The sequence below is a fragment of the Carettochelys insculpta genome, chromosome 1 (genome assembly GCF_033958435.1).
Source record: "Carettochelys insculpta isolate YL-2023 chromosome 1, ASM3395843v1, whole genome shotgun sequence".
Lineage (NCBI taxonomy): Eukaryota > Metazoa > Chordata > Testudines > Carettochelyidae > Carettochelys > Carettochelys insculpta.
This window is the reverse complement of record NC_134137.1, coordinates 262,748,809-262,776,722: the sequence shown is the minus strand read 5'-3', so window position 1 is coordinate 262,776,722 and position 27,914 is coordinate 262,748,809. Positions and strand designations below refer to the sequence as shown.

At 46.1% G+C, this 27,914-nt stretch overlaps 1 protein-coding gene across 10 annotated transcripts in view; it reads left to right on the top strand.

Moving 5' to 3' along the window:
• Positions 1-27,914, top strand: part of ERC1 (ELKS/RAB6-interacting/CAST family member 1) — a 509,051-nt gene that overhangs the window by 95,974 nt on the left and 385,163 nt on the right. For all 10 annotated transcript variants that reach the window (XM_075006075.1, XM_075006082.1, XM_075006057.1 and 7 more), the window contains one exon: positions 322-738. In XM_075006075.1, coding sequence (XP_074862176.1) covers positions 322-738 — 417 coding nt within the window. The remainder of the gene's footprint in view (positions 1-321; positions 739-27,914) is intronic.

The window sequence follows — 27,914 nt, the reverse complement described above, 5'->3', positions numbered from 1 at the left end:
GTTCATTTGCACATCACAGTACACTGATTTTTCCTGATAATATTTTTCCATTCTGGACACTGACTTGCACAGTTTAGTGAAGACAAGGAAATTATGTGGTAGAGAACACTTATGCCCATCAATTCAGGGCCTTGAAATTTGCAGTTCAATAACTCACCAACCCTAGAAGAGATGAGGAAATTACAGTTATATGCTGTCAAACGTTTTGAGTGTTGTCAGCTTTTGTGTCCTGGCTGAGTGGTCAAGAGGATACAATCAGCCCATGTATTTCCAATTTTTCACTAAGGCAGGGAATTCACTGATATAGTTTTCTGTTTCCAGCACATGCAGATGACTATCCAGGCTCTCCAGGATGAGCTTCGGATCCAGCGCGACCTGAACCAGCTGTTCCAGCAGGACAGCAGCAGTAGAACCAGTGAACCATTTGTGGCGGAGCTGACTGAGGAGAACTTCCAACGGCTTCATGCAGAGCATGAGCGCCAGGCCAAAGAACTTTTCCTGTTGCGCAAAACCTTAGAAGAGATGGAACTGCGCATTGAGACTCAGAAGCAGACCTTAAATGCACGTGATGAGTCCATCAAGAAGCTGCTGGAGATGTTGCAGAGTAAAGGACTGTCCTCAAAAGCCACGGAGGAGGATCATGAGCGGACAAGGCGGTTGGCTGAAGCAGAGATGCATGTCCACCACTTGGAGAGCCTGCTGGAACAGAAGGAGAAAGAAACCAATATGCTGAGGGAGGTGAGTGAGACAGACACTAATTTATCTCAAAAATAATCCATTCTATGAGTAATATTCCTGTCCCTGATTCCTAGTCTTAATCTCTGCTAATGTACGCCTTCCATTTCTTTTCTGATAGTTCACCTTTGTTTGTTTCATCCTTTCATGAGTGTGGGGACAGCATTTTCCATGCTGGAGAAACTGTGGATTAAAAAAATAATCTCATGGAGTTTTTTCCCCAGATTGAAGCCTCTTAATGGTTTGTCTTGTTTAGGTTTTGATTTTTATTCCCCAGGTTTCTTTTGCCTTTGCTGTCCACATGGAGTGGTGGAAGATAACTCTCACAGGGGAATGTAACATTTGCTTAACTTTTTTTTTTTAATTGGGAGCAACCACCTACCTATATTTAGGAGAGAGCTGAGAGAAATCTTGGCAGTATTAATAGATGATTGCTCTGCAGTTTCCATGGAAGCAGTCGACTTGCTGTGAAGAGTTTTTGATAAAAACATTAGCTGCCTCAGGTGCACAGCTGAAAAAGATTATTTAAAAGAACGCTGTGGCAAGAAAACAAAACAACACCTCGATTGCTATTGTGGACATAGGATGACAAGCTTTCTTCAGTATAAATCATCCATAACACATATTGAAATGTAGGCTGCTAATTCTACAAATGATGCTTACGTAGAGAAATACATGAAAATCAGCAACTTGAGTCCCTCAGTCGGCACTCAGTTTCATTAAATTTCTTGTCACTTTATTTCCCCTATTGCCTGGAGATAATGTAACCATTAACTCTATCTAAATGTTACATTTGTAACTGATATAATATATATGTTAGTTTCATACTTACACAGTTTGCATGCTCAAGTTAATCACATACTTGGACAGGTGTTTTGTTCTCATATATTTTTTAGAGAATCTGGCTTATTTGCCTGTCTATACACAGGGTCAAAATTAGACAGATCAAGAAGGGAGCAGGCTCATTTACAAAGTTTTTGCGATGGGCATTTTGCATCAAAGTTTTAAATACTTACCTATGGTATATTTTCCATCTCCTGTCCATGTACATATGTATTCTTACAGGTTTCTATATACAAGAAAGGTAGAGTCCAAAGAATTTCAGGGTCAGATCTAGGCCATTTTTTCAAACAGCAACCTCTTGAATGCCTTGAGCAAAGATACTATGTTAATGGACTTACTTCATTTAGCATTCTTGTCTTTTTAGTAGACATGGATACTGCTTGCCCCACCCTGGCTTCTGTTTCTGCAGAAGCTAAAATGGTTTTGTGATAGGGTGGAGCAGCCCGAGAGATTGCCTGCCTGAGGCCTCAGGGTCTTGTCACCTTGTTTCAGAAAAAGAGTACAATAATTGATTTTTACAGGCACCTGTTTAGGAGATCTCAGGGACGCCATTGTTCCCAAAGTCTGCTTAACTGGGACCTGTAAAATCCTAGGTACCCACCCCTGTCCCAATGGACCTACTGATACAGAGTCACTGCGGTCTGGAAGACCCACCACCTCTTCTTCCATAGCTGCCACATGCTCCTCCCATTAGGGTGGGGCGCGCATCCAGGCAGATGGCACTCACGTACATGCCCCACCCCTCGTGGGAGGAGTGCATGGTGGCAGTGGCAGTAGCAGCTCTTCCAGGCAGTGGCTCTTCCTGCCATGCATGGAAGAGCCCCCAGCCGCAGTGGGGCCCCCAGCCGTGGTGGGGCTTTTGCTGCCATGTGCAATGGGACCCATGCGGCCATGATGCAGCCCCCAACCACAGTGGGACCCCAAGCAACATCAGTGGGCTCTGATGCCGTCTCCTGTGGCGGTGAGTGGCAGGTATGTTTTGGGGAGGTCTGTGGGGGCTGGTAGAGCCTGATGGGGCTGGGTTGCATTAAACCCTCTGATTTAATGGACATCTGGGTTTAATATACACCCCTCTCCCCCATTAGTCTGTTAAATTGAGGGTTTACTGTATTGAAGAGGCCTCCAAGTGAGGTAGATTGGCTGCAAGGGAAGTAGCTGATCAGAGAGGTTGTAGAGAGCAACTGATCAGTACCCAGGTGGAGCATAATAAAAGAACTGCAAAACAGGGCAGCAGTCAGTTCTTGTTCGATTGATTGTTGATGTCCATTCCAACTTGGGTGTCCACTGGCACACGCCCAGTCTCCAGAAGATTTTTGCCTTTGCCAGTAGCAATAGGGTCAGTGCAGTGCCCCCTGGAGTGGTGCCAAATTGGCAACGAATATATGTGTAACCCTTCTGTTAACGCCAGATGCCTGCCAGAAGGGCCGGGTTCAACTCTTGTGGGGTTTTCCTATCAAGGATACAACCAACTGGCTCGAGCCCCCACCCAGTGGCCTGGGACAATTTCACCCCTGTGCTGGGTGCCTGTAAGGTGGTTCTCCCCCCCTCGCAAGCACAGAGTCTGAGATAGAAATGGCTTGTTTAATGACTGTAACCTACCCCAAGGTTACAGTGACAGATGCAGTATATCTCAGCAAAGAAGAGACAAACCCCCCTTTACCCAGATACCATCCCCATATGCAGTAGATCCCAGTCTCTTGCTGGGGCTCTTGGCCCTTTTCCACACACACACAGTTTCAGGATGTACCTTCTGCGGTGCAGTCCCAAACCCAAAGCCCACAGATACATCACCAGGGCAATACTAGCTGTCCACTTGTCTGTAGCCTCCCCTTGCTGTCACCAGCTGTCTGCCAGTCGCCGTCATCCGCCGCTGCTCCTACCGGCCGCCTGCCGGTCACCGTCGTCCGCCGCCGCTCCTACCGGCCGCCCGCCGGTCGCCGTCGTCTGCCACCGCCCGCCGGTCCGCCGCTGCTCCTGCCAGCTGCCCACCAGTCGCCGTCATCCGCCGCTGCTCCTACCGGCCTCCCACCGGTCTTGATGTCATCCGCCAGTCCTAACCCCACTGCTTGGGACTGCCCTAAGGCAGAACCCAGTGATTTCAGCTCTGTGTGGCCTCAGCTGCCACTCTGTGATTTCAGCTCTTGGTATCTCTAGTGTGGGGTTTCACAAACACCCTAGTATCCAGCTCTATCTTTCAACGGGTGGGGAGGGTTAGTCAAGCCAGGCTTATAGCTATATGGCCAAGGCACAGGCAGGGCCAAGGCACTCAGCAAGCTGGCTCAACCAGTACCCCTCCCCTTCATTCCACAATGCTTTAAACCAGGGAGCCCTGTGTAATCAATGTCTTACACAGCTAAGGCAACTGCCCTGTCCCCCACAACAACCCAGAGCATTGGTGAGATCTCACAACTCCCACATTAAGTGTCAGCTTAAATTGTGATTTTTACAACTGCATGTTTACAATAGACCAAATCTCATGGCTTACTTGCTACCCATTAGGCTTTGCCTGAAAAGGTATCACACATGCACACCTCTGCATTCTCATGCAAATGATCACTGGGAAACACACTCCTCCCAGCCTCAGTATCACACCTGCCGCCCTTTGCGTCTCATGCAGATGACCTCTGGGAGACACATTCCTCGCAGCCTTCAGAAACATTGTGTTCCTTCTGCCACATTCCTTACATATGCACTAACTAGCGCCCCCCTGCCCCAACCTGCTTGGCCCCACTCAGTTCCTTCTTGCCACGCTGCTGCTGTTTGGAGCTCTTGCTTTCTTTGCTCAATTCTTTAGCTAGTAGCCTATTGTAGCGTAAATAGTTCTTAAAGAAGTGTAAATAGTTTTAGTACTTGATAGTTAGTTAGTCTTAGTGTTTTAACTAATTGCCGAGGCGGGGCTTTCCATCCCCCTTGGCGCTCGGGAATGCCTGGCTTGCCAGGCTTTAAGACTTGTTCAGAATGCAGCAAACGTATGCCCAAAAGTGATCCCCATTCAGCCTGTTAGATCTGCTTGGGGGAAGGACACTTGCACGATCCCTGTCCAATTTGTAAGGCCTTTAAGCCCAGAACTTTGAAAGATAGGGCCCAACGCCATAAAGTCCTCTTAATGGAGGCAGCTCTTAAGCCTCAAGAGTCTCTAGCAGGAGCAGAGAGTGGAGCTTCCTTGGCTCAAAATGCACTGGTGCTGTCAACCATCGTGCTGCTTTAGGACTCCTGCACTGAGAGCAGGTGCAGTCACTGTTGCGTTCTTGGCACCATAGGAGTCAATCTCTGGTGCTGATGAGGAGGAGGAGGCACGAGAGACATCACTTGCTGAAGTCAAAGCAGAGCGGCCTCAAATCTAGTGCTCTGGCGCACACTGCCGAAGGGCAGGAGATGCGTCCATTTAAGCTGGTGCAGAGTGGGAGCCTGCAGGCGCTGGACTTGCCCTCAATGCTGGAGGCATTTCGAGTGGTACAAGGACTTCTGCAGGTGCCGGTGCTGGGTCCTTCTGTGTCTATGGAGGACAGGCGCAGTAGCACTGAAACGGAGCAATCAGGGCTCATGGACATGACAATGGCGCCAACCCCTGTGCTCACATCAGTGCTGGCACCAACACTGTATTTCATGCTGAGGGCTCCAGTGCCAACCTAGCAGACTGTAGGCCAGTTTTAGGTGCCCTGTCCTCGGCAGACATGACATCGGTGCCGACTCCAGTGGCCCCACTGTGGTCAAGTGCTTCTGAATCGACATTGGAGTTGAACTTCTTTTACTCGAGCTCCAGACAGAGCAGGAGCTTGAGAAGGTGATTCAGCGGTGGACCTTCTGAACCCTGTGGGCATTTCACGAGGCACAAGGCCAGGCCATTGGCATGCCTTTAACTGTGCTGGGGACCCCACCGATCCCATGCTCAGCACCATCAGCATCACTGGGCGTCCCACCACCAGAACAAAAACAGGAAGCAGCGGTCATCATGGAGCCTCCTGTGTCTACTTTGTTGGCATCAACCTTGGCACTGTTGTCTGCACCGTCGCAGCAGGACTGGATCCCTTTGGTGTTGGCGCCACCCATAATTGTACCTTTGAGAACAGTCTCTCTTCATCCTCTTTAGAGCCCACTTTCAGAAAGTTGAAGACTGCTATCAAATCGGCCCTCAGTCTTCTCTTCTGCAAACTAAATAAGCCTAAATCTTTCAAGCTCTCCTCATAGGTCATGTGCTCCAGCGTCCTAATCATTTTTGCGGCTTTCCGCTGAACCCTCTCCAATGCGATCACATTTTTCCTATGCTGGGGGTACGGAAGTGTATGCAATACTCCAGATGAGGCCTCACCAGAGCTGAGTAGAGGCGAATAATAACTCCTCTAGATCTTCTGGAAATGCTTCTCCTAATGCACCCCAATATGCCTTTAGCCTTCTTGGCTACAAGGGCACACTGTTGACTCATATCCAGCCTCTCATCCACTGGAATCTTCATATTCTTTTCTGCGGCATTGCTCTCAGTCAGTTGGTTCCCAGCCTGTAACAATGCTAGAGATTCTTCTGTCCCAAGTGCAGGACTCTGCACTTGTACTTGTTGAGCCTCATCAGATTTCTTTTGGTCCTCTCCTTCAATTTGTCTAGGTCACTCTATACCCTATCCTCCACTGTATCTACCTGTCCCCCTACCTTAGTGTTGTCAGCAAATTTGCTGAGGGTGCAATCCATCTCCTCATCCAAGTCATTAACAAAAACGTTGAACAGTACTGGCACTAGAACTGATCCTTGGGGCACTCCACTTGAAACCGACTGCCGACCAGACACTGAGCCATTTGACCAGTACCTGTTGGGCCCATCTGCCAAGTTTTCTATCCATCTTACAGTCCATGTATCCAATCCATTCTTCCTGAACTTATGGGCAAGAATATTGTGAGAGACTGTATCAGAAGCGTTGCTAAAGTCAAGATATATCACATCCATTGACTTCCCCATGTCCACAGAGCCTGTTACCTCATCATAGAAGCTAATCAGATTGATCAGGCATGACTTGCCCTTGGTGAATCCATGTTGACTACTATTGATCACTTCCCCCCTTCCAAGTGCTCCAAAATGGATTTCTTGAGGATTCCCTCCATGATTTTTCTAGGGACTGAGGTGAGGCTGACAGATCTATAGTTCCCTGGATTGTCCTTCTTTTCTTTTTAAAGAGGGGCACTGCATTTATCTTTTTCCACTCATCCAGGACCTCTCCCAATCTCCACACATTTTCAGAGATAATAGCCAAAGGGTCTGCAATGATATCTGCCAATTTCCACCGTACCCTTGGATGCATTAAATCTGTACCCATAGATTTGTGTGCATCTAGCTCTTCAAATAGCTCTTAACCTGTTCCTTCTGCACCGAGGGCTGCCCACCTCCTTCCTATACTGCATTGCCTAGTGCTGTAGTCCGGGAGCTGATCTTGTGTGTGAAGAGTGAGGCAAAAAAAAAGCATTGAGTACTTCAGCCTTTCCCACAACATCTGTCACCAAGTTACCTGCATCATACAGTAAAGGCCCGAAACCCTCCCTGATAACCCTCTTATTGTTAACATACCTGTAGAAGCCCTTTTTGTTGCCCGTCACATTCCTTACTAGATGCAGTTCCAGTTGTGCCTTTTCTTTCCTGATTATGCCCTGGCATTCTCCATACACATATTTATACTCCTCCTTACTCATCTGTCCAAGTTTCCACTTCTTTCCACATCCTTTTTGAGTTTAAGCTTGCCAAGGATTTCCCTTGTAAGCCAACCTGGTTCCCTACCATATTTGTTTCTTACTGTGCATTGGGATGGTTTGTTTCTGTGCCTGCAATAGGACCTCTTTAAAATACTGCCAGTTCTCCTGAATTTCTTTCCCCTTCATATTAGCTCCCCATGGGATCCTGCCCATCAGTTCTCTCAGGCAGTCGAAGTCTGCTTTTCTGAAATCAAGGGTTTGTATTTTACCGCTCACCTTTCTTCCTTTTGTCAGAATCCTGAAATCTACCATCTTATGATCACTGCAGCCCAGACTGACACCCACTTCTGTTTCTCCTACTATTTCTTCCCTGTTTGTGAGCATTAGTGTACGGTCCTTGGTTGGTTCCCTCTGCACTTGTAACAGGTAGTTATCCCCAACATCCTCCAAAAGCTTCCTTGATTGTCTGTGTGCTGCCGTCTTGGTCTCCCAACAAACATCTGGGAGATGAAAGTCTCCCATGAGAACCAGCACCTGTTATTTGAAAGCTTCTCTTTAGTTGTCTGAAGAAATTCTTGTCTAACTCATCTACCTGATCTGGTGGCCTATAGCAGATGCCAAACACTACACTGCCTCTGTTGCTTCCACTTCAAAGCTTAACCCAAAGACACTCAACTTTCTCTTCTCCCTCCATAAACTGGAGCTCTGAATGATCACATTGCTTTCTCACATAAATCACAATTCCTTCTCCTTATCTCCTGTCTGTCCTTCCTGAACAGTTTGTACCCTTTCATGACAGTGCTCTGGTTATGTGAGTCATCCTATCAAGTCTCCGTTATTCCATCATCTCATACTACTTTGACTGTGCCACGGCCTCTAATTCCTTCTGTTTGTTTGTCAGGCTTCTTGCATTCGTGTACAAACACTTTGGATAATAAGCTCATTGGCCTACTTTCTCCTTTTGAATGAGTGGTCCTCCTTTGTTGTACCTTCTTCTTCCCCACTTACCTCAGGGCTTGTGTCACCGTCCCCCAACAAACCCAGTTTAAAAGCCTTCTCACTAGGTTTGCAAGCCTGCCTGCAAAGATGCTCTTTCCTCTCTTTGTTAGGTGGATCCCGTCATTTCCTAGCAATTATTGCTCTCGAAACAGAATCCCATGGTCGAAGAAACCAAATCTCTCCCTAGAACATCACCTGTGCAACCACGCATTTACTTCCATAATTCAAAGATCTCTACCTGGATCCCTTCCTTCAACAAGGAGGATGGGTGAGAATACCACTTGCGCTCCATATTCTTTGACGTTCCTTCCCAGAGTTACATAATCCTCAGTGATCCACTCAAGGTCATTCTTTGCGGTGTCATTGGTTCCTACATAGAGAAGTAGGAAGGTGTAATAATCTGCAGGTTTGATGATTTCTGGAAGTATTTCTGTCACATCCTGGATTCTAGTTCCAGGTAAGCAGCAAACTTCATAAGATTCCAGGTCTGGATAGCAGATGGATGACTCAGTCCCTCTTATATTCTAGTGGACAGTTTTCAAGGAAGAGCAGTAAGAAATCATGGGTTGAGGAATTCTTCATTATAGATTTTTAATGCCTTCCTTAGGAAGATGGTGATATGATTGAGGTTCAACTGGGAAAATTAAGAAAAAATTTTTTCCATCGTAGGCTGCATCTACACTGAGATAAAATCAATATAGAATAAATTCAAATAATTTATCTCAGTATTGTGAATTTGAATCAAGTGTCCACAAAGCTTTTGAAATTCAACCCGCCTTTCCTCTGTGTTGAATCTCTCCATCCCCATTGCCATGTACAAGTTCGACAGCTTGAGCGCTGCATTGTGGGTACCCATCCCACACTGCCTTAGCCCTGGTTGCTTATGGGTGTTTCATGTTGGAATCCCAGAATTCCAAGCACTATCCCAGAATTCAGTGCATCACTAACCATGTGAAAAAAGAACCAGAAATCACACCACTTCCTGCTGCAGCATTCCAGCACAAGCATGGATCCATGAACACTCCAATTCATAGCACAGATCATTTCAGCAACCACAGCGGCTGTCATGCAATTTGTCCTTCAGTACCATAGCTCAACAATGGCGCTTGTCTATGTTACTGGTGCTGTTTCTGCTGTAGCTGATGAGCAGTTGTGCCAACTGCGGTACAAGAATGCTGAGCTGGTGGCTGCCATGAATGCATTGATGACAGTGGAGTGGCATTTTTGGCTCAAGAGACCAGCATGTACTGGTTGGGTCACATCATTTTGAAGTCCTGGGATGACCAGCATTGGGTGCAGAACGTTCGCATGTGCAAGTCCACCTTTATGGAGCTTTGTGATGCACTGGCACTCGCCCTGTAGTGGAGCAACAACAAAATGAAGCAGGTTGTAAAGGTACAGAAGCGAGTGGCAATTGCACTGTGAAAGTTTGCAATCCCCGACAGTTATAGGTCAGTGGCAAATCAGTTTGGGGTGGGCAGATCTACAGTGGGGTCCAAGGGGATGGAGGTGGCTCACGCAATCTGTCAGCATCTTCTCCTGAAGACTGTGGGTGGGTGGGTCATGAAAAATGAAAAGAAATGCAAGTTGGAAAGGGACATGCAGACGGAACCCCCCCAGAGCCCACAAACTGTGTTGTGGGGTGGAAAATGGAGTGCCCACTGGCTGCTGCAGGCCAGTGTAAAGGGGCAAGAAGCATGCTTTTAAAACAAAACAAAACAAAAACCCACATGTGAATTGCTGTGCTTCCACAAGTTGCCAAAGAAGACATCACCCTCCTAAAACTAACAGATAAGGAGAAAGAACAGCTAGTCCTGCTGTGTGACCAAAAGCCTGGAAAAGTTGCTAAAATGGTGTGTGGTGCCATGACACCAGATTGCTATCTGGTTGCCTGGTGTGGCAAGGAGTGCTACCGTGGAAGCTGCAACAAGTCAGACCTACCCAAGAATCTTGTTTAAAAATATAGAAGAGTGCCTGGATGAGGCCATTGAGGAGATCTCCAAAAAGGAGAAGCACTCCACCCAAGAAACATTGATGCTGTTCTGAGGGGCAGAGAAGCACAGCTAGCAAACCTGTACCTATGCAAAACCCAACAGCTATTCCCACCCCCATCCCCTTTCTAGCATGCAGAATAAAGACTCACTAGAACTTCTTGCTCTAGAGGGCTCGGGGACCGGCATGTAGGGGACTGCCGTGGAGCAGCCCACCGTGAAATGGACCAGTTCCAGGTCTATGGTGAACAGCTCCAAGCTGTCAGGAACAACTTTCTCTGTCCCCTGCTTATTGTTCCCTTCCTCATTTCCTTTACCCTCTTCCTCTGGGCCATGCCACTCCTCTGTGCTCACCCTGGAATCCATACCAGTGCCTCCACAAGTATAATTCAGTCCTGGCTCCGTGGTGGGTTGGAGCATGTGGAGCTGTTGATAATAGCAACAGGTCTGTGGAGCCACCCCTGATTGCTGGTTGGCTTTCTGGACTTTTTGATAGGCCTGCTGGAGTTCTTTAACCTTCACTTGGCACTGCATAGAGTCCCAGGAGTAATCTCGGGCTGCCATCTTGCACGCCATCTGATGATAGATGGCCATGTTACTTTTTGCCATCCGAAGTCTCTTCACCACTAATTGTTCTCCCCAAATGGCAATGAGATCCAGAATCTCCTGATGAGTCCAAGGTAGGGCTCTCTTGTGAGCCTGAGGAGTGCTGGTCAGATCACTATCCTGAGCGCTCATGATTGCAGTACAGGGCTACTGATGATTGCTATTGATGAAGTACGACGGCCACCAATGCGGTGCGATGTGACAGACAGAGGAATTTTTTCATAACGGACTCTCTTTTTATTTGCAGGGCTAGCCACTAAATTCCAATTCAAATTTTAATTCAAATTCAATCCAAACTTCATGGACTCACTTTTGACCTTCCTGCACACCTGACAGCAGTGCCTAATGAAGCATACATACTTGGAGGGTCACCATGTAGCTTTTTAGGATACATACGGGACACTTCTGGAAGCTAAGAAATTTAAATTAAGGGCATGGTGCTTCCACACTAGCCTTGATCTGAGATTTTAAATTTGAGGTAGACTCTATATCTGTCTCATGATATCAGTATTCTGAAATCAGCATTATGGCTCAGTAAATCGAGTTAACAGTATTATGTGTGAAGACAGTCATGTTTTAATATTGACTTAAAGCCTTGACATTCGAATTTATCTCGTAGTGTAGATGCGGCCTTAGAGAAAGTGAAACCTCAGTGGTAGACAGACTTCTTTCAGATACATCATCATCATCATCAATAACTGTGGGCTCAGCGCTCGTTGGTGTCTGATGCCTCTCTCATGATTCCTGTCCATCATTCCCTGTCCAGTGAGGAGTGGCTTAGGTTCTGTAGACTAGCTCCATACCAGTCTACTATATCATCTATCCATTCTCTGTGGAGTCTGCCTCTCCTATTCGAACCATCCATTATGCCGAATACCAGGGTCTTGATTTTTTGTTCATTGTTCTTTCTGCAAATATGCCCAAATAGTTGTAGCTTCTGTTTTATAACCTTCTGCAGCAGGTTCTCTTTTGGCTGTATCTTTCTATAGAATTCCTCATTGGTAACCTTCCGCATCCATCCTATTCTCAGAATCTTTCTATAGCAACTCCTTTCGAACTCCAACATTCTTTTTTTCGAATCTTTGTTTATCACGCATGTCTCACATCTGCACAACATGCTGCTGAATATACACGTTTTCAAGAACAACAAGAAGTCCTGTGGCACCTTATAGACTAACGGATATTTTGGAGCATAAGCTTTCGTGGACATAGACCTGCTTCGTCAGATGCATCTTGCATCCGACGAAGAGGGTCTTTGTCCACGAAAGCTTATGCTCCAAAATATCTGTTAGTCTATAAGGTGCCGCAGGACTTCTTGTTGTTCTTGAAGATACAGACTAACACAGCTTCCTCTCTAATACTTGACATGTTTTCAAGATGCTCAGTTTCATTCCTAAGCTAGTCGCTTTGCTTTTCTAGATCTTCTCCATTGCCTTCAAACTCGCTCTTGCTTTTGCTATTCTAGTTGCTATTTGCTACTTACAGTCTAGGTCATATGTTATTTTGCTCCCCAGGTATGTGAACTTCTCTACATTTTCTAGCTCAATACTATCTATGCTTATCTTCCTTCCTATTTCCTTATCTCCAAATACCATTGTTTTGTTTTATTGATGTTCATAATCAGTCTGTACCACTTCCCTTCTTCATTTTTGGTTTAGCACCTGCACTGTTTTCGTTAGCTTCTCATCTTCCTCAATGATAACTAGATCATCTGCGAACCTCAAGTTGTTAATTCTTTTCCCATGCACAGAAATCCCTTCTACCTCCTCTTTGATCCTGTCCAGTGCTCTCTCCAGATGCATGATGAAGATACTTAGTGATATTGGATCTCCTTGTCTCGTACTTCTACTTGTTTTAAACCAACTTTCTAACTTCACACATGTTCACTGCTGCCTCCCCATTGTCATTGAGATCCTTCAACAACCATATCAGTCTGCTATCCACTCCATACGACTCCAGCACTGCCCAAGTCACTTTCTGATCTATACTGTCAAATGCCTTTTGAAAATAGATGAAGCAAGCGTGTACATTCTTGTTCTTTCGTTGAGCTTTCTCCACTGTCAGTCTTAATGCCAATATCTGCTGTATGGTACTTCTATCTTTTCTGAACCCCTCTTGCTTGTCTGCTTTATGTTCTTCTATCTGCGGTCTTAGTCTCTCAGTCAGTATCATCATCAGCACCTTGCCTAGATGACTTCTTAGGGCAATTGTTCTGTAGTTCTTGCATTCCAATGTACTTCCTTTCTTGTGTGTTATCACTAGCACGGATCTTGTCTAATCCTTTGGTGCCTTCCTTCTTTCCATACTATATTACATAGTTGGTGTATTTCCTTAATCATGCTTTCTCCACCGTATTTGATCATCTCTCCTATGATCTTATCATTTGCAGGGGTCTTGTTGTTGTTCAGTCGTTTCACTGCTTTTTCTTCTTTCTCCTTCGAAATATCAGTCTCCCTCTCTGCTCAGTGGAGATACCTCTATCAGTCTCTCTGAGACACTCGGGTCCAACTGTGCTATTTATAGATCAGTGCAATATCTTGTCCATTGCTGCACAGTCTTCTCCCTGTTCATGAGCACTTGTTCGTTCTCAGGTGATTGCCATCTGCTTCGGTTGCCATTTCCTGTTAATATTCCTAATCGTCTTATACACCTCACTGGTCTTACCTTCACCATAATACCTCTCTATATCTTCATATTGCTCCTCTAACCATTTTTCCTTATCCTTTCCGACTGCTTTTCTCACCTCATTGCATTTCACCCTATATTGCTGTTCTGCCATCTCAGAAACATCTCTTCTGATCTTCAATGCTCTCTTCTCTTGTACCACTTCAGTGTCTTCTGAGTAGTCCACTGCTTATTGATCTTCTCTTCTTCTGGAACAGTCTGCTCAATTGCTTCTTTATCGCTGTGGCTATCCCTGTGACTCGCTTATCTAGGTCTCTCTGTGTGTCAATCTTCTTAAACTTCTCTTTGAGCACTGCTCTGTATGCATTCCCTGTTTCTTCCTCACTTAGCCTCGCCATGTCTCTTCTTTTCTTAAACTGTGTCTTACATTTTCTTTTGAGTTTTATCTTGATGTTTGCGATCATTAGACTGTGGTCTGAGTCTATATCCGCTCCTTGGAAGGTTTGGCACTGCTGTACTGATGTTACCCATCTTTTTATCAGAATCATATCTATCATGTTCTTGGACTTCCTGTCATTTGATCGCCATGTCCACTTCTTACAGTCCTTTTGTTAGACTCTTGTGTTGCAGATCACCATCTCATTCTCCATAGCAAACTCTAGTAGTTTCTCACCTTGTTCGTTTCTTTCTCCATATCCAAACCTTCCCATGACTCTCTCCCAACCTTCATTATCTGTTCCAACCTTCGCATTCCAATCTCCTCCGATGATCAATACATCTTTCTTTGGTATCTCCTCCACTTTCTTATTCAACTCTTTATAGAATAGCCCAATCTCTTCCTCCGTACTGTCCAATGTGGGTGCATACACCTGAATGACTGAGATGTTGAACAGTTTTGCTTCAAATCTTGCTACCATCATTCTTGCACTCACCAGTTTGTATCCTAATAATGCTGCTCTAACTGTTTTGCTAAGAAGAAATCCAACTCCTGCTTCATACTTCCTTTCGTTTCCTGACCAAATGACTTTGCAACTCTGCCAGTCCAAATATATCGCATCGATATCTCTCCGTCTCCTTCCAAAGGAGCTCTAATTTTCTAGTTGCCCTCAGTGTTCATATTTCCATGTTCCAATTGATAGCATATGTGTTAGTTGTAATTTTCTTTCGGCAGCCAACTTATCGATCCAACCCCAATTGCTCGATTGGTGTAATGGACCTTGTTTATCCAGGCGAATTCCGAGCTGTCATCTTTTATCATTTAGTCATACTGAGATCGGATTTCATTCATATTGTTGTTTCACGGTCAGCACTTCGACACTCATCTGACCAACCCTCCTCCTTAATCCAGGCTTGGGAGTGGTATGGAGCTCGTGGCTTCATGGTGGATTTTCTTTCTGATACACATGGATATAAACCAGGGGTATGAGGAAGGAAGACTTTACTTTGGTGATGATGGATAAATTTTGCTAAATGTCATAAACACACTAGATGCATAAGATGTAAGTAGGAGCTTTGTTAAAATTTAGTTTTTGCAAGCAGAATTGGGCTCTGATCTTATTTGTAGTCCAGGGAACTCTCTTGACATGAATTTGATTGCAGAAGCTGAGCAAGTATTCATCCTTACCTTTCACTATTGAGATAAGTACAGTACAAGAGCAGGAGGAAAGGTACTAGCACTTAGATATTAATGAAACTTAACTCCATAAATAGCAAAAGTAGCTTACATTGGAGTCAGAACGTGCACGCTTTTTCATACTCAGTTTCTTAAGCCTGATCTTTTCAAAGAGTAGGTAAATGCAAACTAATTTGGTTTTGGAATAAACAGATGGTATTTATCACCGAAGGTGCCAATTCTTAATCACTCTTATTGCATCAAGCAGGATCAGAGCAGAAGAAAAATCAGTAATTTAAAAAAAATAAAAAAAAACAGATTTTTTATTTTTAAAAAATCAATGCTAATGTTTTATTTAAAAGTAAGTTATAATTAAATTTCACAATTTTTGGACCTCTGTGCTTTATGTATTGAGTCTGTTCTGGTAGGGCTCTAGATCTGAGGAAGTGGGTCTGTCCCAGGAAAGCTCATCACCTAATAAATTATTTTATTAGTCTTTAAAGTACTACATGGCTGTTTTTCTGTTTTAACGTCACACAGTAAATGAATGGGCTACATTGGCTTAATGAAAAATAGATCTTGTGAAACAAACCTTATTTCATTTTTTGATGAGATTTCGTGTTTGGTTGGTAAAGGTGACTGTGTAACTAGATTGACAGATATGTTGTAGATGGCCAAATGATTGGTGGAGTTGTAAATAATGACTAATTCTTCCTTGAGTGGTCCCTGTGGGTGCTCCACAATAGTTGTTGGGCTCGCCCGGTGCTGCAGATCGGAATTCTTCTAGCAGTTTCTATTGGATCATGCATGCGCCGATGCGCGCCGCTCCCTTGCGCGCCCCTGGCCATGTGCGCGATCCGGTCCCCACCAGTTCCTTCTCAGCCGCCATCGGCTGCAGATGGAATCCTCTCCGGCTAAAGCCAGAGACAGATAAGATAGTTGTTTTTACATGTAGTTTGTTTGGTTTTGTCACTATCAAAAAAAAAAATAGAAGAGAAAGAAAGAGAATATTAGCCAGCAGAAAGAAGAGGAACGAAGGAGAGAGGGGCGGACAAGAAGGCTAGTTAAGCCGTCCGCTGCCCTGCAGGCCGGTGAATGTTATTTTGGGTTAGAAAGCACTGATTAGTGGCTAAGTACCCTATTAACAGTAAAGACTCACCGCGATGGCCTCCTCGGGGTTTAAGAATTGTGAGTCATGCCGCGAGGCTATGCCGGCCTCAGATGGGCATAGTGAATGCATTCACTGCCTGGGAGAGTCGCACGTTATCCAGAAGGGTTCCCACTGCACTAAGCTTACAGCCAGGGCCAGGTAAGACAGAGAGATGAGGTTCAAAATGATCTTGTTTGATAAGGCTCTCCAGCCGGAACCGCCAGAGAAGCCTCACGCAGAAGGGCCCTCTGGGTTGCATAAAAGGAAGGCAGGCTCTTTGACCCCCTTGGTGCAGAAGAGGAGGAAACTGTCCCCGGCTCGATCCTTGCCGGTGGGCCCAGCGGGCAGGACGAGCGGAACGCAGAGCCCCCAGCCGCGAGCTCATGAAAGCAGCAGCGCAGCAGCTCACGTGGCAGAGGCTGAGCCTCCGATGACGCGACAGGCGGCACGGAAGGCGCCACGAGCGCCAGCGAGGCAAGCGCCGGAATCGGCGGCGCCGACGCATGCGGCACCAGCCCCCGCAGTACCGACGGCGCAGGGGCACCCGGCACGGAGCCTATCGGCACCGGAGGAAGCTACCCGCGCGGCACCGCCTCTGACTGTGCCGAGCGCGGCGCTGACAACGGGGCCGAGATCCCCGGCACAGGAAGGGGCGGCACCCACCCCGCAGGGGAGGGGCAAGGCAAAAACAAAAACTCAGCACCTCAGTCCATCTCTGGGCAGGGTCGCGCTGCCCTTGTCTCCTAGCCCCCCCCGAGATACACACGCCGCACCGACGGGCTGTAACTCCACCGGCTTATTTAGGGCCTCCCTCTCCATTCCTCCAACCAATTTCGCCATGGCTTGGGCCACCTTCACCATTTCTGGGCATGGATCCCCTTGAGTACTATCACAAACCAGCTTCACCACTATCTATGTCGTCGCGGAGGTCCCGCTCTCCCAGACATTATGGGTACACTCCCCAGTCATGGTCCAGGTCTCCATCACCGGGCCTTTGCCCATGCTGCTATGGTCGTCCTCATCATGCTGAACACAGACACCGCAGGTCTAGATCCAAGGGCAGGTCCTCCCCTGCTACTCGTCAATACTCCCGTGTACACTCTCGCTCTGGGATGGGAACACAGTTGTCTCAGGGGGAATTAGGTCCAGAATCCCGAGACTTCCCTTCACAGTCCTCCAGGGAGCAAGTATATCACCGAACTCAGGAGCCAGAGGATTTGAGGGAGGTGTACCCCAGTGGTTCCTCCTCATCCTCCCCAGATGAGGCCATGGCCCCCGGGGATGTTTCCCCCACCGGATGACCTTAAACAATTCCAAGAGCTATTCAAAAGAGTAGCTTTCACGCAGGACATTCAAATAGCAGAGGTGCAGGAGAAGCATCATAAACTCCTGAAAAATTTGAGACCCCTGGCTTCATCTAAAATCGCTATCCCGCTGGACGAAGCCATTATGGAGTCAGCCACTAACATATGGCAGACCCCGGCCTCTATTCCACCTACAAACAAGAGAGCGGATAAGAAGTACTTCGTCCCAGCCAAGGGCATGGAGTTCCTCTTTAGTCACCCGCAGCCCAATTCTTTGGTGGTTGAATCGTCCCAGCAGAGGTTGAAGACGTCTCAGTACAAGTCGGGGGGGTCGGATAAAGATGCTAAGAAGCTAGAGTTGTTTGGCAAGAAGGTATATTCCTCCTCTACCCTATTATTGAGAGTGGCAAATTATGCGGCACATCTATCAAACCACAACTTTGACAATTACTCTAGACTCACTCTCCTCATGGATTCACTCCCGGAGGACAAGAAGCTGGTGTTAAAGGCAATTGTCCAAGAGGGCTATGCGGCGTCGCGGACGGGAGTCCAGATTGCCCTGGATGTGGCGGACACAGCGGCACGTTCAACAGCTGCAGCGGTGGTAATGCGTAGGGAATCCTGGCTCCAGACGTCTGGTATCCCCAGGGACCTGCAGGCGAAGATCGTGAATCTTCCCTTTGATAAGCAAAAGCTGTTCGCGGACTCAACCGACTCAGTCCTCCACTCCAGGAAAGACTCGAGGGCCACACTCAGGACCTTGGGTATTTATACTCCCCCATACAAGAAGAAGAAATTTTATCTTTAGCAAAGATGCTACGCTTACCAACCACAGCGTGCTCAATATCAGCGAGGCTACGACCAAGGGCGCCATCAACAGCAGCAGCAATACAGGACTCCCAGGCGACATTCTCAACAAAGCCGTACACCCTCGGGGCAGGCCCAGAGACAGCAAGTTTGACAAGTATATCGGGGGCTGCACTATCAACACCATCGCTCAATGCCACTCTCATCTCATGTTCCATCATCGCCTCAAACCGTTTCACTCCCAATGGCAAAAGATCACCACAGACAAATGGGTGCTAGAAATTATAGCCACGGGTTACACGATCCCTTTCCAGTCACTTCCACTGACGAAGCCTCCCTCCAGGCCTCATCTCAGGGACGCTGCCCACGAGGCGAGGCTCAAGCAGGAGGTGGATAACCTTATGTTCATAGGGGTGGTGGACAGAGTGCCGGAACAATTCCAAGGGAAAGAGTTTTATTCATGCTACTTCGTAACAGAGAAGAAAACAGGAGGCTGGAGGCTGATCTTGGATCTACGGGGCCTCAACCGTTACTTGCGCAAGCAGCGCTTTCGGATGATCACAGTTGCCTCCATACTTACGGCACTGGATGATGGAGACTGGTTTGCAGCCCTCGACTTACAAGACGCTTACTTTCATGTAACAATTCACCCGGCACACAGACGCTTCCTCTGCTTCACGGTCGGCAGGGAACATTTCCAGTACAGGGTTCTTCCGTTCAGCCTATCCTCGGCACCCAGAGTCCTTACCAAAACGCTGGCAGTGGTATCAGCCTACCTGCACAGACAGTGGGTGTTTATTTTGCCATATCTGGACGACTGTCTGCTGAAAGGGGTCCCAAAGGCAGAGGTCTTACGCATGATACGCGTCACCGTGAACACGTTTACTTTGCTAGGCCTAGTCATCAACCTCGCAAAGTTAAAGACCGAACCCACACAAGATATAGAGTGTATAGGGGTGCGCATAAACTCTATCACAGCAAGAGTATACCTGCCCGACGCCCGCTTCTGCGCCATCAACTCCCTGGTGCAAGTTATGACGTACAGACCCACGGTACCGGTCCTAACGTGCCTGCAGCTGTTGGGGCACATGGCAGCAGTGACGTTTGTGGTACAGAATGCCAGTTTACACATGCGAAGCCTGCAGCATTGGCTGGCGAGTGTTTACAAACTGGCATCCCACACTGTCCACAGGGTAGTGTTGCCCACGACGGAGGTGCGCAGATCCCTAGCGTGGTGGGAAAATCCCAAGAATCTGCTAGTGGGGGTGCCTTTTCACCAACCACAAATTTCTATCTTTCTTGCTACCGACGCCTCCCACATAGGATGGGGAGCGCACATTGGCAGCAAGGTGACGCAAGGGCTATGGTCCCCTGCGGAACAGACACTGCACATAAACATACTGGAGCTCAGAGCAGTGTTGAACGTGTGCAGACATTTTCGAGATTACCTACATGGCAAAGTAGTCGGGATCAATACCGACAATACCTCCACTATGTTCTACATCAATTGACAACGAGGGGCACGATCCCGTGTGTTATGTGTGGAAGCAGTCCGATTGTGGAACTGGTGCATCACCAACAACATAACGTTGAAAGCCTCGTACTTGCCGGGCGCTCACAACGTGAAGGCAGATCAGCTGAGCAGGCGCTTCGCACTCACACACGAATGGCAGATCCGCTCCGACCTGCTACGGCGCATATTTCGTACATGGTGGTTTCCCCAAGTCGATTTGTTTGCCACCCAGTACAACAAGAATTGCCCCCAGTACTGCTCCAGAGCAGGAATAGGGCGGGGGTCCCTGGGGGACGCATTCATGATTTCATGGAAGGGCCCTCTACTCTACGCGTTTCCCCCCACAACGCATATCCACAAGGTTCTGCAGAAAGCCAGAGGGGAGAGGGCTCGCATGATACTCATAGTCCCAACTTGGGACCGGCAACAATGGTTTCCCTTGCTTCTGCGCATGTCGGATCGTCCACCACTTCCCCTACCGGTGGCGCCGGACTTACTCATGCAGGCTCAGGGGTCCATAGTGCACCCGCGCCCTCAGGGTCTGCGCCTACAAGCATGGTTAATCCATGGCTCAGCGCCTTAGAGAGCACGTATACGGAGGGAGTACAGCAAGTCCTGGAGTGTAGCCGAAGGACCTCCGCCAGGAGGACTTATGAACAGAAATGGACTCCATTTACAGCCTGGTGTTCCGCCAAGCAGTTAGCTCCCCTTGATGTTCCTACGCCGTAATACTAGAATACCTATTGGACCTCAAATGAGACGGGCTTTCTCTATCCTTGCTAAAGATCCACCTCGCTGCTATATCAGCTTTTCGGCATACAGAGGAAGGGCCCACTGTATTCACCCACCCTATCGTCACAAGGTTCTTGAAGGGGCTGGTAAACCTTTACCCCCCTCGAAAACCGCTTCCGCCATCGTGGAGTTTGGACTTGGTGCTCAGCACGCTATCGGGACCACCCTTTGAACCATTAGCCACGGTACCGCTCCAACTCCTTACGATGAAAACAACCTTCCTCCTTGCGATTACGTCAGTCCGCAGGGTGAGCGAGCTCGCAGGAGTGATGGCAACGCCGCCCTGCACAGTATTCTCAAACGGGGCAGTAACCTTACGGTTACACCCAGCCTTCGTTCCAAAAGTTTCCTCGGAGTTCCATCTTAACGAACCAATAGTTTTACCCTCGTTTTACCCGAAGCCTCACAGCTGCAGCAAGGAGGCGCGCCTGCACCTCCTAGATGTGAGGAGGGCGTTGGCCTTTTACATAGACAGAACTAAGTCCTTCTGGAAAACGGACAGGCTCCTAGTGTCTCTCGCTCCCAGGTCAAAAGGGGAAGGCCTCTCTTCACAGAGAATTTCAAAGCACATTGTGTCTTGTATAAAAATGTGCTACGAGCTTCGAAAGACCCCTTTGCTGGCCCCGCTTAGGGCTCACTCCACCAGGGCGGTAGCGGCGTCAACAGCATTCTTCAAGGGCATCGCGTTAAAAGACACCTGTAGAGCGGCGACCTGGTCATCCTACGACACCTTCGCCAAGCATTATGCCTTACATCGGGTATTCGAGGAGAATACCCGTCTGTCGACAGCAGTCCTCTCGGGGGCAAGCTGTACGTGAATCGATTACCCACCTCCTTACTTGGCTTACTGCTGGGTAGTCACCTATTGTGGAGCACCCACAGGGACCACTCGAAGAAGAAAGAGAAGTTATCGTAGTAACGATGGTTCTTCGAGATGTGTACCTGTGGTTGTTCCACCACCCGCCCATCCTCCCCGCTTCGGATCTCTGTCTGGTGTTTTTCAGGAGCATCTGAGGCGGTTGGTCAAGGAACTGGCAGGGACCGGATCGTGCACACGGCCGGGGGCACGCAAGGGAGCAGCGCACGTCGGCGCATGCACGATCCGATAGAAACTGCTAGAAGAATTCCGATCTGCGGCGCCGGGCGAGCCCGACACCTACTGTGGAGCACCCAAGGGGACACATCTCGAAGAACCATCGTTACTACAGGTGAGTAACTTCTCTTTATACAGAGCAAACTTGTTTACTGGGTATACTGAGCCCAATCGAAGAGGTGTAATTTTCATGCAACCCATTGCAATACTCCGAAGTATTTAGTGTTAGTTCTCATGTTCTTCAACTAACATCATATATGCCATCATGTGTCAACAATACCCAGATGCTTTGTGTATTGGACAGACTTCAAACTCTCTCAGACAAAGAGTTAATGGGCACAAAACAGACATCAAAACACTCCTGATCCACAAACCAGTTAGTCTACATTTTAGTGGAGTGGGCCAGTCGGTAAATGACTTCCGCATTTGCATCCCATTGAAGAATAATTTTCACTCTGCATTGGAAGGAGAGACAGCTGAACACTTTCATATTCAAATTTGACACATTAACACATGGTTTGAACCGGGATGCAAATTTTCTGGGATACTATAGGGGCTCTTTTGCGTACTTAGCTTCATCTAATTATTGACACACACACACACACACACACACCCCTCCGGCCCCTCTGCTCTCTGATTTGCTCACCTTGAGAATTTTTTTCTACCTTGTCAACCTTATTTACTATTTTTGGTTCTCTGTGCCTTAAATATTGAGTCTGTTCAGTATGGCTATGATCTGAAGAAGTGGGTCTGTCCCACAAAAGCTCACCTAATAAATTATTTTGTTCGTCTTTAAAGTTCTACTTTACTGCTTTTTTGTTTTAATGCCCACAGTAGCTTCTTCTATTTGCAAGCAAAGAAGTAGCTGCAGGGTTCCTCACAGCTGCAGTTTTTGGCAGTCCCTGAAGGAAGGCAAGTCCTTAGTGAGAGAGTGTGGGTGCCTGGGCTGGGGGAGAGTGTCCTGCTCTGGGGAGAAGGGGGCAGAGAAACAATGACCGGGTTTCTTAAATTCTGTACTACTGGGGAGATTTTTCTGTATTGCTTGAGACAGACTTGATGATGGTTATTTTGAAATAAATTGCCAAAATAATTGAAATTGGAACGATCATATAATGTTATTTTTCACAACTAAAATATGTAGAATGTCACAGAATTTTAAACCTTTGGCACAGATTTTTTTAAAATATTTTTGCCACGGAATTCCTGAGAGTGCAACTAATGTGAAACTTTGTATAGAAAACTTAAGTAAACATTGAATTTCTGCTAACAGTAAGGAAACTAAAGATACAAGTATAAAACATCCACTTTTCCAATTTGAAACTATAAAATGGGAAGATAGTAAAGAACTGGTAAAATGTAAGTAAAAATACTGCTCTACACTTAAATATTATTTTACCATGATTTTGTGCACTCAATAGGATGTCACTTTTCAGTTCTGTTAGTTATATTCTGCCTATTTAAACTTCTTCTTAGGTATTATGTAATTGTTTCAATTGCATATTATATTTTTCATCATCTCCTGCTCCAAACTGCTTCTTTTCCCGTTGTTAGTTGGTGTGGTCCAACCAAGAGGTATCTGCATTGTAATTTTGAGTTATTTTGATGCTATATCATAATGACTATCTTACCTTAAGTTTTCTACTTTTTTAATGGGAATCCCTCTTTTATTTTCTAGGCAATTGCATTTATGTTCAGTCACTTTGAAAATGAGGCTAAAGGAAAGTGGTGGAAGTGATTTCTGAAGGAACTCTGATTAGTGTTGCCACTTTTATGTAGAAAAGTCAATTAACATTTTTAAAATGGGAAAACTCTTTCGATAGACAATGGGATAAATTATGTAAAAATACTAGTACACATCTCTTTCCTGATTTTCAGTTGGACTTTCTGCTGAGGCACAGGACAAAATTATTTCTTGAGGCCTTTTTGAAAGTGTTACACAATAAAAACCCAGGAATGTGGCATTCAAAATCCTATGAATGTGTTTATAACTAATACCTTCTTCTGAGCAACAGGCAATATTAGATAATTGCTTAATAAATAAATGCATTAATACACAAATTATAAACAATGTTTTATAAATAACTTAAGAAATATTACAAACAAAAGTGATTTGGTAGCAAGCTATCAGCATTTCTTCCAGTATACATTTCTACAAACTGCTGCTATTACATGCTCATGAAATGACAGTGGGATTCATAAGTTTCACATTGCTTTATAAAATTACAATATAATAATTTTCCATATTTTAATGCACATATATAAACACATTCTTTCTAATCTGTCCTTCTGTCAGAGATAATTTCTTATTCCACAGTGTGGTCTAATATGCGGTATGTTTCTCCTGAATTCTTTTTTTAAATGGAAACTGGAGCATCTCTACATCCTTATCTAAATGCTTGTTTTGTCAGCAAACAAAAGTTGGCTCCATGTAGCCATTGACATTAAGTTCTATAGTTAATAGATAACTTATTCTTCCAAATTGTGGTCATAGAGGAAATCAGTGGCTTGTATCCAAAATGTTATTGGTATTGTTATTGGACCCTGATAATAGAATGGGAATTAGGAGCCAAGTGGGGGGTTGAGTAGAAGCGGAGATGGATTGAGAGAGGAGATGAAGTAGGTGAGAGGAGAAGTTTTAAAAAGAAGCTTATGATGGCACAGAGATGGGGAAGTATTAAAGAGGGTAGGAATTTGGAGCAGATGGGGCTGGGGTCCAAGGGGCAAGCTGTCTGTAACCAATAGAGAATTCGTCTCTCCAAAATGTTGCTCAGAGAATACATCAGGAATGTGTGATGATTGAGAAAGTAGCTTGTAAGATCCTAGTCTGATTTGTTATGGAAATTGCAGGGTGCAGGAGGCATGCAGGTGCAGGAAGGGAATGGATCGTCTCATAATAAAGGACATTAACTATCACCCTTGAGAAGTGGATGCCACACAAATCTTAGGTGATTTTGGTCAGGTTTGGTACCTAGTCCTGGCTGCATTCTCACAATAGGGCACTCCTAGGCACACTGACATTGATGATGTTATGATGGTAGAGTGGCCAGTTCAGTGACATTATTGTTGGTCGTGGCAGGGTCCCATTTGCACCACTCATTGGCCAATGCCTCAGAGCATCAGCTGGCACCACTCAGGGCATTGGCTCAGTGCATGTGGTACACTAGCAGGTTGAGGCAGAGGAGACTACCCACACTTGAACCTTCCTTCTGCATCATGGCCTCTGTGGCCTCTCCCAGTGCTATAGTCATTCTCATCCCTAAATAGAATGATTCTAGGACCATTGAGGGCCAGCCTGCTGGGTTTTTTTTCAGGCCCTGCTTAAATGAGTGGCTGTGAGTTTGGGCCAAGAGGTGAAGGAGATAGAGCCAAACAGGTGACACAATGTTCAATGTCCTTTTCCCCTGCCTGTGTAGCAATGTCAGTACATAATGGAGGCCACAAAATTACCAAGGCCCACTGGCAAACCCAGTCATTCATCCCTTCCAACTCCAAAAGAGGCAAAAAGTACGTTGTCTCAGCCAAAGACTTCGAATACGTTTATACTAGGGGTGGGCAAAATCAGCCCTGGGGGTCAGATCCAGTCCACCAAGCATTTCTCTATGGCCCGTGCAGCTGATTAGCAGATCATGCATACTTAACAGCAAGCAGCATGTTTTCAGCTGTCCCTCCACCCACCTTGTTCCACCTGCAGCTGAGCTGCTCTCCTGCTTCTGAGAATTTTCTCAGGATTCACTCCTGAGGATTCTCCTGCTGGGTGTGCAGAGGGGAGAGGCTGGGGGCGGGGGGGAGAAAGTAGCGGAGAAGTCAGGGTGTTCTCCTTCCCCTTTACCCTACCTCTGCAGAGTGGAGATGGAGGAGAGGGAGAGACACAGTGAAGCTGCTCTCGTCTGAAGCATGAATAATGACTCAGAGTGCAGAGCAGCACAGATTCCCTTAAACTTTGAGAGAGAGAGTGTGGCTTCTCTCAGAAACTTGTCCAGCAGCAGCCTGCACACGCACTTCATATCACTGTCACACATAGCCAGTCTGTTCAACACACGCAGTCATTGTCACATGTATGCTACAATACACACAATATCTCACATCACAGTCTGTTTCTCACACACTTCTTGTCTCTCTCTGTAGTGCCCAGGGCCATCCCTTCTGCCTGACAACCTGCCCTTTCTGGTGGCCCACAGCCAGCCCACATCCAGTATCAAAATTCATAGTGGCCCTATGCAAAAATTATTGTCCACCCCTGCTTTATACCCCCTCTTTTCTAGGCTTGCTTGTTGTCTTTGTGTTCAGTGAAAAGACAAGTGGAGATCATGGTACTTTAGAATCTCTGTATATGCTATTCTACTAGGATAAGATCCAACTGTGGCCACATCTGGTATTCCCAGGTAATTTCCCATTTTCATGCCATCCAGGACATATAATTACCTGCCTTCTTTCTGAAGCCTTCTGAATAGGAAGATTGGCACAGGTTGCACACTACGGACATCAGAAGGGTGCTAGTCTTCTACATTAACAGGACAAAACTATTTTGCAAGTCAACATAGCTGTTCATTGTGGTGCCAGACAGGATGAAGGGTTGTTGTAGAGGTGTTTGCTGGGATTCACCCCCCGCTCCCAGGGTTGGGGAAGGCCACAACACGTCACTACAGTCAGTCTCCAGAGCAAGACCTCAGTTTCTGAGCTTTGTTTCCTTCAACAGGGTCAGAGCAAACAAGTAGTCAGTAGCTCTGGTTGAGGCAGATCAACAGTTGCATCCAGGCTCAGCTTTTCTAAGCAGGTCTGAGCACACATGCAATCGGTACATGTAGGTGGCAGCAGTCAGGGCAGGGCTCAGCTCCTTTTTTTTTTTTTTTTTTTTAGCAGAGATGAGCAAACTAACAGTTCAGTGTATGTCAAGAGAGGGGGTGACTGCCACACAGTGAAGTGTGGGAGAGGAAGGACAGGTCTGCCCACTCAACCCCAGCCCAGGGCCCTAACAGCAGCTGTCTCTTGCTGCTGGTTAGTGGGGTTACAGACTGCAACACACTGACATCAGTTTGGGCAGTGTTGCAGCCCCACTAGAGTCAGCTGCCCTGGTCTATTTTTGTGATTTACTTAGTAAATGAAAAACTGGCATATCTTTGAAACCTGGGTTAAGAGAGAAGCTGTGTATTTTAAGTGGTTATTAAAATCCTCTGAGTTGATGTATGATAAAGCTCAGGAACCATATGTTACCTTGAAATAACATGGAACAGAAATTTGATAATGGGGTCTTCATCCTAGTAAACAATGGTAGGGAGAAATCCACAATGTCTGAAAGTTGAAATGACATAAATTTAGAATAGGAATGAGATGCACATTTTTAACAATGATGGTAATTAACTCTTGGTACTAATTATGAAGAATTTTTGTCACTGAAAATTTTCAAATCAAGTTTATATGTTCTTTTTTTTTTTTTTTTTTTTAAAGATGTGGTCTAGTTCAACCAAAATTATTGTATTTGAAGCAATAATTAACTCTCAGAAAACGTATGGACTCTGTTATGCAGGAGGTCAGACTAGATGACCACGGTATTGCTATCTGGCCTTTAACTCCGACTTTATGCATAAATCATTTTATGGAAAACCTCAGTACAAAATTTTTTCAATCCAGAGAAATTTATTTTTGATTTGTGGAATTGACATTTGTTAGAAGTGTGATTAGGAATTAGTACAAAGGCATTCTGTTTTATTTTAGTAGGTTTGTATAGTATAATGACTACTTCTTTTTCATATCCACGATCATTGTATGTCCATTTGCTGGAGACTTAGTTCATCAGGAACTACAGCCACTTTGTTCCTGAATGTGAGCATCCAGAAGAGGGTTTGCCATGCTTATGTATATGGACTTGAACTTTTCTGAGTGTCTCTGTGTTTAAAAAAAAAAAAAAAAAGTCATGTAAGACTTGTGAGGATCTGTGATATACAAATCTCACCTACCTCACATTTGTTTGAACTTCAGTAAAGCATTTGACATAACAGCTATATCTGCACTAGCCCAAAACTTTGAAATGGCCATGCAAATGACCCTTTTGAAGCTTACTAATGAAGCGCTGAAATACATAGTCAGCACCTCATTAGAATTCCAGCAGCTGCAGCACTTCGAAATTGACGCAGCTCGTCCAGACGGAGCTCCTTTTCGAAAGGACCCCGGGAAC